The sequence below is a fragment of the Plectropomus leopardus genome, chromosome 18 (genome assembly GCF_026936395.1).
Source record: "Plectropomus leopardus strain MGB_pleo_1.0 chromosome 18, ASM2693639v1, whole genome shotgun sequence".
NCBI classification, from domain to species: domain Eukaryota; kingdom Metazoa; phylum Chordata; class Actinopteri; order Perciformes; family Serranidae; genus Plectropomus; species Plectropomus leopardus.
The window spans coordinates 5,648,182-5,660,000 of NC_142193.1; the positions used below are offsets into that span (position 1 = coordinate 5,648,182).

The 11,819-nt window shown below is 38.7% G+C and overlaps 1 protein-coding gene across 2 annotated transcripts in view; it reads right to left on the reverse strand.

Annotated features, from left to right (window-relative positions):
* Positions 1–601: 601 nt before the first annotated feature.
* maza (MYC-associated zinc finger protein a (purine-binding transcription factor)) overlaps positions 602–11,819 on the reverse strand; it is an 11,690-nt gene continuing 472 nt past the window's right edge. The window contains exons 1-9 of one of the 2 annotated variants that reach the window (XM_088091300.1): positions 11,262–11,819; positions 9,343–9,493; positions 8,446–8,849; positions 6,577–6,827; positions 5,446–5,509; positions 4,680–4,851; positions 3,547–4,006; positions 1,905–1,957; positions 602–1,441 (exon numbers count right to left, since the gene is read on the reverse strand). The exon at positions 11,262–11,819 is cut by the window's right edge and continues 472 nt beyond it. In XM_088091300.1, the coding sequence (XP_087947426.1) occupies positions 3,681–4,006; positions 4,680–4,851; positions 5,446–5,509; positions 6,577–6,827; positions 8,446–8,849; positions 9,343–9,493; positions 11,262–11,294 (1,401 nt within the window). In that variant the 5' untranslated portion in view covers positions 11,295–11,819 and the 3' untranslated portion in view covers positions 602–1,441; positions 1,905–1,957; positions 3,547–3,680. The remainder of the gene's footprint in view (positions 1,442–1,904; positions 1,958–3,546; positions 4,007–4,679; positions 4,852–5,445; positions 5,510–6,576; positions 6,828–8,445; positions 8,850–9,342; positions 9,494–11,261) is intronic. The other variant, XM_042504537.2, reaches the window with a different exon arrangement.

The following is an 11,819-nucleotide window of genomic DNA, read 5'->3' on the forward strand; positions in this document are numbered from 1 at the left end:
CTCACATTTGGTGTGTTTTAAATTCTATGGCTTCTTCTTATGGCTCCCTTGACCCAAAATACAATACACATAAGTCCCATGCCAGGGCTTAAAAAATATCTGACGTCTCCCCCTTTTTGTACCACCCCTACCCTCTCATAATTGACGAACTGTCTTTTAGTGAAGCTGGAACCATGAAATGTTTTCACATGTAAAATTATGTCAGCCATCAAAAATTAATTTTCTGTGTCAGCTAACTGATTGATCATTTCAGCTGTATTTGTATAATCTGTTGGGAAATTTAATTTATGGAAAAAACATAATTTTTTAAAATAAACTCCTATGTATAAAATGTTTTGTTTAAAAATTATAGTTGTCAGATAAATGAAGTGCAGTAAAAAGTAAAATTTTTCCCTTTTACGTGGAGTGGATTAGAAGTATAAAATGGCATGTAATTAAAAGACTCAAGTAAAGTAAAAGTACTTCAAATGTGTACTTAAGTCCATTACTTGAGTAATTTTACTTAGTTACATTGCACCACTGGTTTCAGGCTATGAAAATCTGGATTAAGTGTGTAGTCACCCAGACACTCATGAAGATCATTTCAACTTAAATCCACACATGCATTTTACTGCTTTTTTAATACAGTAGTAACGAGGCGCTATGCACTATGCATCAAGTACAATCAATATGCACAGCCACAGAAAAATGTGTCACCAAGGTAGCTACAAATTACATGGCAATTTACCTTTTTCAAGAATTACAAATCAGCATCCAGAGACAGAGCAAAGACCATATGAAGCAGAGAAGTTATGCACATTCAGTGTTCATGGGGGGGAATATACACAAACAACTATTAGTTTGCCTTTATCAGCTATAGAAAAGTGTATATACATGATGGCCCTTCTGAAACCGCTGATCTTGTGTCCTGTTCGGTGTCCCTGCTCTGAAGAATCTGACAAAGGCAAACTTGAGACTGTTTAGTAATAAATTAAGGGAGAAACTGAGATAAGTATGTCTTAAGGTCAATTTCCTCATTATAAACAAACACTGATATCATGGAATATAAATTATCTAAAAACATCAACGGCTTTACAAAATCATGACAGGCTGTGCAAGTTAGTCGACAATTAAAACAATGACATGATGGCAAATAGAAACAGCTAATCGCTAAGCCACATGAATAAAAATACACATTAATTTTCCTCTTTCATGAATGAGCAGTGTTTTTCTAATCGTCTCATCCGCACTCTATTCCCTGGCTTTGACTCATCTGAATGCAAAGACACTGTACAGTTTGCAGTGTGTGTCTCTGAATGTTGGTGGCAGGTTGGCTGTTTAACACTGCTGATGGAGCTGGAGAAAAAAGGTCCATAGAGTCCTTAGGAAACCACGAGGGACGCTGGGGAGGAATGATGACTTCCGTGGCAGCTTTTCCCGGTCTGAGTCCACCTCTGGCAGTCTGGCAAGTGAAGATAAAAGCAGTTCATGCAAATGTCACACAGAGTTATTCATATACCAACACTGCTTTATGCTTTTTATTTAGTAAGTTACAGTTAGCTAGTGGTCTTCAAGGTATCTGCACAAGCTACACTTCTGCATACTGTGGTGAAAGTATGTTTAGATCAGACAGCAGGCGATAGTGCTACAGATGTGTTTGAGGAACTTTACAAGACTGCTGGGATGATTTTATTTAGCCTGTAACATTTGAATCATTTTTAATCTTTATAATTTGAAGCTGCAGTTCTACGGCAGATACCCATATGTATATAAAAGGGGCCCTATTATGCTCATTTTAATTGTATTTTGCAGGTCGACTAGAATAGGTTTACGTACTTTAATGTTCAAAAAACACATCATGTGTCTCATACTGCCCTTTGCTGCAGCACTCTGTCTGCAACAGCCTGTCTAAGGTTATGTCTCACCTCAAGAGAGGCCCAGTCTGCTCTGATTGGCCAGGTGTCCCCCTGGTGTCTGCCTGCAGTATAGGTCCATGTTAGTGAATGGATATGGGCCAAAACAAAAACTCAAAGTGTGCGCCAAATACATTTTTCCAAAAGATAGTTTCGTTCACTGAGGTAGTTCTCATCACCCTAATGTCTATTCAAGTGTTTATTTTTATGATAAGTTCGGTTTTAATGAGTTATTCAGTTATACAAGAGGGGGCTTTTCCTCCATGATTGACAGCAGTGACAGCCAATCCCTAATGCGCAGATGCGGGCTCTGAATGACATCACACTCGAAAGATGGCAACGTCCGTATCACAGATATTTTACCCTCACTGAAGCGTAGTGGGCGTAAGTGGGGGTGTGTCGTCCATTTTAATACACAGTCTATATTTGTTACGTTGTGATGTCACATTGTTAACAAAGTTAATGCTGAAACTCAAACAAGCTGTTTCAGGCATCTTAAGAGCAGTGTCTTTTTAGGGAGAGTGAGCTCTTTTATAAGAACTTAATGTTATACAAAACAATAAAGAAAATGGCAAAACCCAAAAAAGCATAATAGGGCCCCTTTAAAAGGAATGTGACATACATAAAAGAATACTCTATAGATTTATCAATACACTCCTATAACACTGTTGAATACACAATGGCTAGTTTAAAACAAATGGATCCAAATCAATGCTGCAAAACCAGATGTTGTGTCTCTTATTCCTCACATTATTCTTCCTTTGATGAAATCTGGTTCCTACATTACCCACAATGCAACTTGACAGTTATGTATGACATTGTTGCTAATGTAGCGTGGATCCTCCAGCCTGCAGCCAAAATGAGCAGCAGGCTACAGTGGTCTTAATTCTCTCAAACTCCACACCTCCAGATATTTTTCATTTTCAAACTTGTCATCATCAGTATGATGCTGACTCAAGTGACATCATCTTAGGACATTTATCGGACTTCATGCAGACATTAAACGCTTCGTGCAACATGTAAAAACACACGCTGATGTGTTCTCCTTTAAGAGATTCACTTGAAATTAACCCTTTGAAACCTAAGTAAATTGGTTTGATTTCTTTCAAAAACATGGGGAGAAGGCAACAAGCTACTTAGAAGGACACGGCCCAAAAATTTGCAAAAAATAAAAAAAATGTAAAAACGTCACAAGAAAATGACTTGAAAATAAGCGGTGGGGAAAAAAAACAGCAAAAACAAACAAGAAAATTATCTTTTAAAAAATGCTGAAAATGAAAATATATACATGTACTAATTTTATATATTTTATTTATTTATTTTTTCCTACATAATTTTAAATAAAAATCATTACAATTACAAACATAGCTTCCTAGACATTTTCCCCAAATTTTAAAAAATAAACCTCTTGTCTTTTTTCAAATTAATTTTCAGGCAACTTTCTAGTCACTTTTTTAATAATTTCTTGCAATTTTGTGGGAGATTTCTTGCCAAGCTGGCCATTGCCTTTTTCCCCATGTTTCTGAAAGAAATCAAACCAGTTTGCTCAGGTTTCAAAGGATCTGAACACAGCACAAGAAAACCAGTGTCTATGCAGGTTCAAAGGGTTAATAAAATGTAGTAGAAAATGTTTATAGATGACTGATTCACACACCTGGATTGGATGTTGTCTTTCGGCTCCTCTCCTCCACGAGTCCTCGTTTGCCTCCACTCAACCAACTCCCCCCTACCCCATCCCCAGCCCCACCCTTCCCACCCCCAGCTCCCCGACCCCGCGCTCCCAGCGTGCTAGCTGTGGGGCTGGGGCGCAATACTGGAGCAGTCAGTTACCAGCAGTCCCACTGCGCTAGCACTGGACACAGTGACGGCCACACTGGTGGTGCCCACGGGACCAGCGCTTGTGGGGTCGGGGACTGGGTCGCCCTGGTTGGCGTGGGTGCCCATGTGCCCCTGGAGCTGTGTTGCCGTCTTGCACTGCACCCCGCACAGCTGGCAGAGCAGCACCCCGCCGGCCCCCGTCCCACCGAAACCCCCCCGTGCCCCGCCGCTCTCCTTCCACTCCTGACCGTGGTGCTTCTGAGCGTGGACACGCAGGTAGGTGAGGGTGGTGAAGCCTGGAAAAAAAAACAAAAAAACACACACACACACACACACACACACACACACACACACACACACCTCCTGAATACATATCTGCCTTAAAAAAAACATACTCATACATTCATTCAGTATCGAAATATTGTCATTTACTATCTATTATTATTGTGTAATATTTTTCACATATTGCAGAAACACATTTGATTGTATCACTGTCATTGTGGCCAAGTGTTTTGAATCCGTGTATCATTTGTTTTTTACTTAATGAAACCAAAAATAAAAAACAACAACCAGTAACTTCTGTTTTTAATATTCATTTCCAAAACCGAATCGAAAGAGTTGGATAATGACTCTGTTTTCCAATTTTTGATTTTGTGCTAACATAAAAAAATGAAAAAAAACGGATCAATTCAACTTTCCATATCAAAAAGGAAAAATTGTAATTACACATTGATTTGATAAATGAAAAGTTAAGACTGGCATCTGACAGTACGAACAGGAATGCTGGAGTGAAACTAAAATCAAAACCACAGACGTTCAGCTGGAAACTTCAAAAGCACTAAGAGCTGAACACAGAAACCTCTAAGACAGAGCTTTTTCTCTGGTCAGCAGCACAGACACACAAGTTGAGCCTTTTCATTACAGTGAGACGCAGCTTTGGTTGAACTCGTGACGTTTCCTGCGACTTACTGCGGTTGCAGAGGTGACAGGCGTGGTGCTGCGACTGGTTGTGGACCCTCATGTGGTCGGTGATGTACGCAGCAGACAACAGCTTCCCACAGATGTGACACGGCACCTTCTCCTCGTGGCGGACCAGGTGAGCACGGAGACGATCCCGCGTGGCAAACGCTGACGTGCACGTCTATGAAAAAAAAATATATATATACATATATATATATACAGTATATATATATATTCTATCATTTTAAAGGTAATACTTTAATGTTATCTATCATGATGTAGTAAATGAAATGCAAATTCAATTGGAAATGATTTATAGACAAAATCAACAGATAAAGAAATCTGTTTTTGGCTACCCAAAAGAATGAAATACCTGAAAATGAGGAATTTAACATCTGGTAAAAACTGTTTTTGTTAACTCTGTGTTAAGCGCTTTGGTGCAAACTCTGTTTTGCTTTTTTTTAAAGTGCTATACAAATGAAATAAACTTGAAATAGTATTGCCATTGAGCAGTTCATTGATTTGCCCACCATGACCTCATGAGACCACAGATAGAATAAGATAAATGCTTTGATATACACAAATATTTGATATTTTTAGCGCCTAAACAACGCAGTTTCATATTGATGTGTAACATTTAAGGGTAGGTGAAAGGTAGATTATGATTATCAAAATCACAAACGTTATCCAAATTATCATTATTATCCAGTGTTTCATGGTCTATATGATTCACAAACCCATATTAGCTGAACTCCAGTAAACAGACAGACGTTACCGTGCACTTGAACGGTCTCTCTGTAGAGTGCACCTGTCGGACGTGGCTGTTGAGGTGGTCTGGTCTGAAAAAAAAAACAAAACACATCATTACAAACTACAAGGTATTTTATCTTCACAAACGTTTGTAAAGTCCTGCTGCCAAAGTTTGTTTGGGTCCAGGCTGACGTCTGACTGAACTACATTTTGGATGCTTCGAGGTTGTGGAAAGTCTGTATGAGGAAAACAAAACGCTGGACAATGATTTGACTAGACTGATAACTGAAAGTAGTTAGTTGTAGTTAATGTATTAGCTGTGCTGATGGGTTATGTGTATGTGCTCCATTTATGTTTGATATAACTATGTGCTTGTTTGTTATATTGTCATGTTAAGGAGAGAATTACCGTTTTATTACTGTAGGTTTTACTAGAAGCCCCTTCAGGTTTCTGAACCTTTTTTGCACAGTTATGTGTTGTATGTTATGTCTGCCATTATCTACTTGTGTTTATCTAATCTTGAGTGATTTCAAAAAATATAAAAATACGTAAATAAAAAACTAAAGGGGTGCCCAGTATCTCAGTTGGTGGAGTGGGCACCCCATGTACAGAGGCTATGTCCTTGCTGCAGCGGGCGTGGGTTCGATTCCAACCTCGGCCCTTTGCTGCATGTCATCTCCTCTCTCTCCCCCTTTCAAGCTTTATGTGTCCTATCAAATAAAGGCAAAAAGACCAAAAAATAATCTTTAAAAAATAAAAAAGAATAAATAAAATAAAATAAAGAGATCGCGACATCACTTTTAGCAACAGTTCAATAAGAAGAGACAAAATCAGCATCACTGGAAGCTTAGCATTGAAATGTGTGCAGATTTAAAAACAGAGCACCAATCTAAGGTTAGCACTGTTTAAATATCAGCTGAACATGCTACAGACTGACAAATTACAGTTTAAAGGAACAGTTCATCACAAATCAGAAACACATAGTTTACTCCTACCTGTAGAGCTACTTATCGATCTAGTTTTAGCGTTAGTTGCCAAGTGTTGGAGATATTGGCTGTAGAGATGTCTGCCTTCTCTCATATAAAGCCCAAGGTTAAAGCTACTTTATGAGGAAACCTGTCCAAGATGTAACGTCTCCTCTTATCTACGTTCGTACCGAGAGAAGGCCTTGGCGCAGTGAGGACAGACGTAGGGTTTCTCCACGCCGCCTTGGTGTGAGCGCACATGGTAGCTCATCCTGTCTTTCCTCTTGAAGCGCTGCTGGCAGATCGGGCAGGAGTACGGCTTCTCGTCCGAGTGGGACAGCCGGTGACGGTTGAGGTGATAGACGTCTCTGAAGGCCTTCCCGCAGGCCTCACAGGCGTGGTTCTTCCTCACCTGGTTAGTGTTGGGATTGGGAGTTGGATTCTGTGGGGAAGCAGCGCAGAAGTTAAAAAATTATATTGCAGTACACATATAAAATACTACTATAATATACTTTTTAAAAAAGTATATTGCAGTACACATATAAAATACTACTGGAAGCCATCATATGAAACACATTAACTCATATTTAAGAACACAGAACTAGAGAATGTTTGCATTTTTTTGCTTTAAAAATGATTTGCAAAAATGTATTAATCAATAACATCGTACCTGATAAATAGTCTGTCAATAAGCTAATCAATTAATCATCACAGTTTTATTATATACTACATGATGTGGATCCGGATTCAAACAAATTACACTCTTTTTGGGTCTTTTTGGTTAACACAAACACTGGCAAACAGTGTGTTGTTTGTGGAACTGAGAATGAGTAATAAGTATAGGAAGGCATCAAAGGTAACTGTGATACAGGTAGTATTTTCTCAATATTTCTAAATTGATTTATCAATTTTAATGCACATCTATTGTAGGCTAAAAAGCAGAAATAAAGATGTTTGAGTAAAATTAAATAAATTGATTTTTAAATAAATCTAAATACTATATACAAATTACATAATAATATTAAATAAACTGACATCTAAATGTGGTAATACAGGTAGTAATGTTTTTAATATTTCTAAGTTGACGTATTAAGTTTATTGCACACCTGTCATGGGCTAAAATGAACAAATAAACAATCAGATTAACAACTGAAATTAAATAAATCAATACTCAAAACATGTATAAATCATTTAGAGTGTATGTAATATTAGTAATTAATCAATATAAATATTAGATTATTTTTTTAAGAGGCTTTTGCCTTAATTTGAGACAGGACAGATATAGTGTGAAAGGGGGAGAGAGAGTGGGAATGACATGCAGCAAAGGGCCGGGGCCGGAATCAAACCCACAGCCACTGCAGGTAGGACACAGCCTCTGTACATGGGACGTCCGCCCTATCAATTGAGCTACTGGGTGCCCTATAAATATTAGAATTATTATAAATACAAAATGTGGTCAAGAGACAGCTCACTATGCATTCGATCAATACGAATTAACAATGTACAGCTCTTTCTTTATAAAACTTTTTTTTAACATGTTTTTATGGTAAATTTGTATTCTTTCTGTTTTACGTGTATGCTTCTTAACTTGCAGTAACATATTTACACATCTCTTTTCTCTTACTATGTTTATTGTTACCTTATGTACCAAAAAACAAAGGCAAATTGTATGTTGCAAATGTAATTGTCAATAAACCCTGATCTTGTCATAGTTATGCAAACGTGCTAAATAACCAGGCTGATGTTCAAAATCATATTTAAAACTATCATAAAATGAGTAAGGATAAAATTTCTAATACAAGGGACATTTTATGAGTTGCTGATGATGTGGCACAGACTAGATGTTGAGTTAGGTTTGTTTAGATGAAAATTAAAAAAAAAACAAAAACTAAACTAAATGATATTTGGAGGGCTGGTGGTGTCTCTGTGGACGCTGCTTGCAGATGCTGTTGGCAGAAAATAAAACACAGAACTGTCCTTTAATCCCAGTCCGCTCCCCTCACTAACCTCCCTGCATACATATCAAACTCACTCATTGGCTTCTCTCCCAGCGAACCCACCTGCTCCATGGAGCCCACAACAACAACAGCTGCCTGGATGGGTTGAGGCGGTGCAGCCATGGTTACGGTTGCCGGGGCGATGGACACAGAGACCGGCTGGCTCTCTTGGTTGGCGAGCTGACCGGGCTGGGGGAGGGTCTCCGGGGCAGCAGCAGAGGCGTTGGGGGGAAGGGGAGGAGGAGGTGGCTGCGGGGGCAGGGTGAGGTGGAGGAGAGAGAGAGGGACCGTCTGCTTCTCCACCCGGCCTCCTTTCCCCGCGTCCTCCTTCTCTCGGGCGGCTCGGTCCTTCATCTTGATGCCCGTGTGCACCGACTGGTGCCGCCGCAGGTTGTAGCTGTTCTTGAACTCTTTGTTGCAGGTGGCGCAGATGTGGGCCGGCCGGCTCGGCTTGGTGAGCGGTTTGACTGACAGACACAGCAGAGGGTCAAGAAGAACATTTAGATTTTTAGTGAAACACACAGTTTTTAACATGAACCATCATGTGCACTCCATGCAAATCCTACATGTAGTATAGACTGTATATAGACGTGTATATATATGCATCCATATACTGCACACAGCCAGTCACTCAATACTTGTGGTGTATTCAAGTGAATACAGGCAAGGTTTTTGCAAATCATTGCACTCACAATGTCACTTTACACACATTTTTCAGAGCTGGGTTGTATTTTTGGTTGTATTACAAGGCAACATTAGAAAAAAAAGGATCCATAACATCTTCCTTCCCATGTCTGAGCATTTTTAGGCTTTTGAAAGATTAATTTAAGTCAATTTAATACCATTTAAGACCTTATTTTAGATCGATGAATTCTATGCCTTTTAAGACTTTTTAAGGATCTGCAGGAACCCTGGACACCAAGTGTGAATGTTAAAGACCCCCATCCCCTCCTCCCTCACCAGGTATCGGCTCCTCGCTCAGGGCAGCCGTGTCGACTGTGGAAGGCGGCGTGACGATGTGTTCAGCTGGAGGACTCTGAGCCGGGCCGGTGAGCTCCGGCAGCAGCTCAGCCTGAAGCGGCGTCTCAGGTTGGCTCTGAGTCGACGGCGTCTACCAGAATTAAACAGGAAAACATGTCTGAATCCTACAGAACACCATTAATCTGCAAAGTGTTTGATCCATTCTGTTTGACCACAACATGTTTTTGGTCTGTTGAACAATTTATTCATCTAACCAAGAGAAGAAAAAGTGTTACGAAAGCCCACCAATCAATATATATTTTTAATTTGGGGAGAACTGTTCCTTTAAATAACAGTAGTAATACCACAGTGTAGAAATACTCAGCAATCAAAAAAAGTATAAAAGTATTAGCATCAAAATACACTTTGACATTTCAGAACATTATTGGTAATAGTGGAATGTTACTAAGCATATTTACTAGTACTGTAATATAGTGTCGTCATAAATAGGCTATTATTTGAGTATTTTCATTTCATGCTACTTTCTACTTCTACTTCACTAAATGACAGAGGGCAATGCTGCACTTGTTACTTCATTGACAGCTTTAGGTACTTTGTGGAACTAGATTATTAATCTAAAAAAATATAATTAATATATACATTATGATATTATTATAGGTTAAGCTACCCATCAGTATATAAAGTAATTAAAATGAGTTCCACATTTACCAGCTGCAACATTAAACACATTACACATTTAACACATGAACACATTAATGCATCAATAATTATAATCAATTAATCATGGGCCTAAAATGGGCCATAATTACTTTTACTGTTTGTACTTTTGGTACATTTTAATGCCAATACTTTTGGTAAATTAAGTAAAATTTAAATCAAGGACATTTAACTGTAACAGAGTATTTTTTACACATTGGTATTATTACTTTTACTTAATTGAAACATCAGAGTACTTATTCCATCACTGATTACTGAATTATAATTGCTGATGCATCAGTGGGTTCATGTTAACTACTTTATATACTGCAGGGTCTCTTAACCCCTTGAAATCGCAGCAAATTGGTTTGAAAAAAACATGGGATGAAGGCCATTTATCAAAAATTAAAATAAATTATTAAAAGAAAGAAAACATGAAAATTACCTTGTAAAATAGCAAAAAAAACTCATAAAATGTTGTTTTTTTAGTTAAAAAGAAATTAACAATAATAAAAAAATCTTTTTTGTTTTTTGGACATTTTTCCCTGGCTTTTTAACAATAATTTTCTACTCATTTCTTGCATTATGCAAAACATTTCTTGCCAAGCTGCGCATTGCATTTCCTCTGGTGTTTTCCAGATAAAGCAAGCCAATTTGCTCAGAGTTCAAAGGTTCAAATACTTGTGAAAGGTGTTTGAATGCAGCACAGGAAAAAGATGTCTACACAGGTTTCAAAGGATTAAACTATTATGATACACAATATTTTATGTGCTGAATGTATTTTGTATGGGAATCCACAAAGTAACTAAAGTTATCAAATAAATGTGGTGGTGAAAAAGTACAATATTTACTTCTGAAATTCAGTTGAGTACAAGTATAATGTAGCATAGCATGGAAATGTTCAAATAAAGTGGAAGTACCTTAATAATTGCAATTTAGTTAAGTACTTGAGTAAATGTACTTCGTTACTTTCCACCACTGGACAGAGAACATGTCTGTGTGTTTACATGTGATCCAACCTGCCAGCTGGGGAGGGCCATCCCAAAAGCCAGCCTCACCCTGACCCCTCTTTGACCCCCCCTCCCTCTGTAACCCCATGCAGAAATGTCAAACAACCCCCTCCTCCTACTTCTCCTCCTCTTTTCCCCTCCCCAAAAAACATCCAAAACCACAAAGCAGCTCCAGCATGCAGTAAGACTTACCTGAAAGAGGAAATTACTCCAGGAGGTATCCATCGTGAACACTGCAGCCGGGGACTAACAGCTAGCAGCTCGGGAGCAAAGAGGGGAGGGAGGAGGGGAACGGAGCCGCGGAAGAAACGCTCAAACTGCTGCTATGAAAACAATATCTGAGGCCTTTATCTCCGCTCCACCTGCCCGGGTTAATTCATGGAAAATATAGAATGACAACGGACGATATTTAGCTTAAATCGGCTAACACTTATGAGTCATTCGGCTGCTATGAGTTATGAATTAATATGGCAATCTCTTGGCGTTAAACAGGCACTGACAAGATGCTTTTTGTAAATGCGACAAAATGGTTCATGCTTGCTTTAATGGTGCATTTTTTCATATCATTTGCTTATGTCTACTGTAATAAAATTTGGTGAATTGCATGCAAAAATAGAGACTATTTTATACAGAAGAGGATGTAGTGCTAATCATAGCAGGTGCTCAGGAGTCATTTATTTTTGCGATAGCTCCGGGAGAGAAAAAAAAGGCCGCAGCGTCGGGTCCCAAGCCTCGGCGTTGCGTACAGCT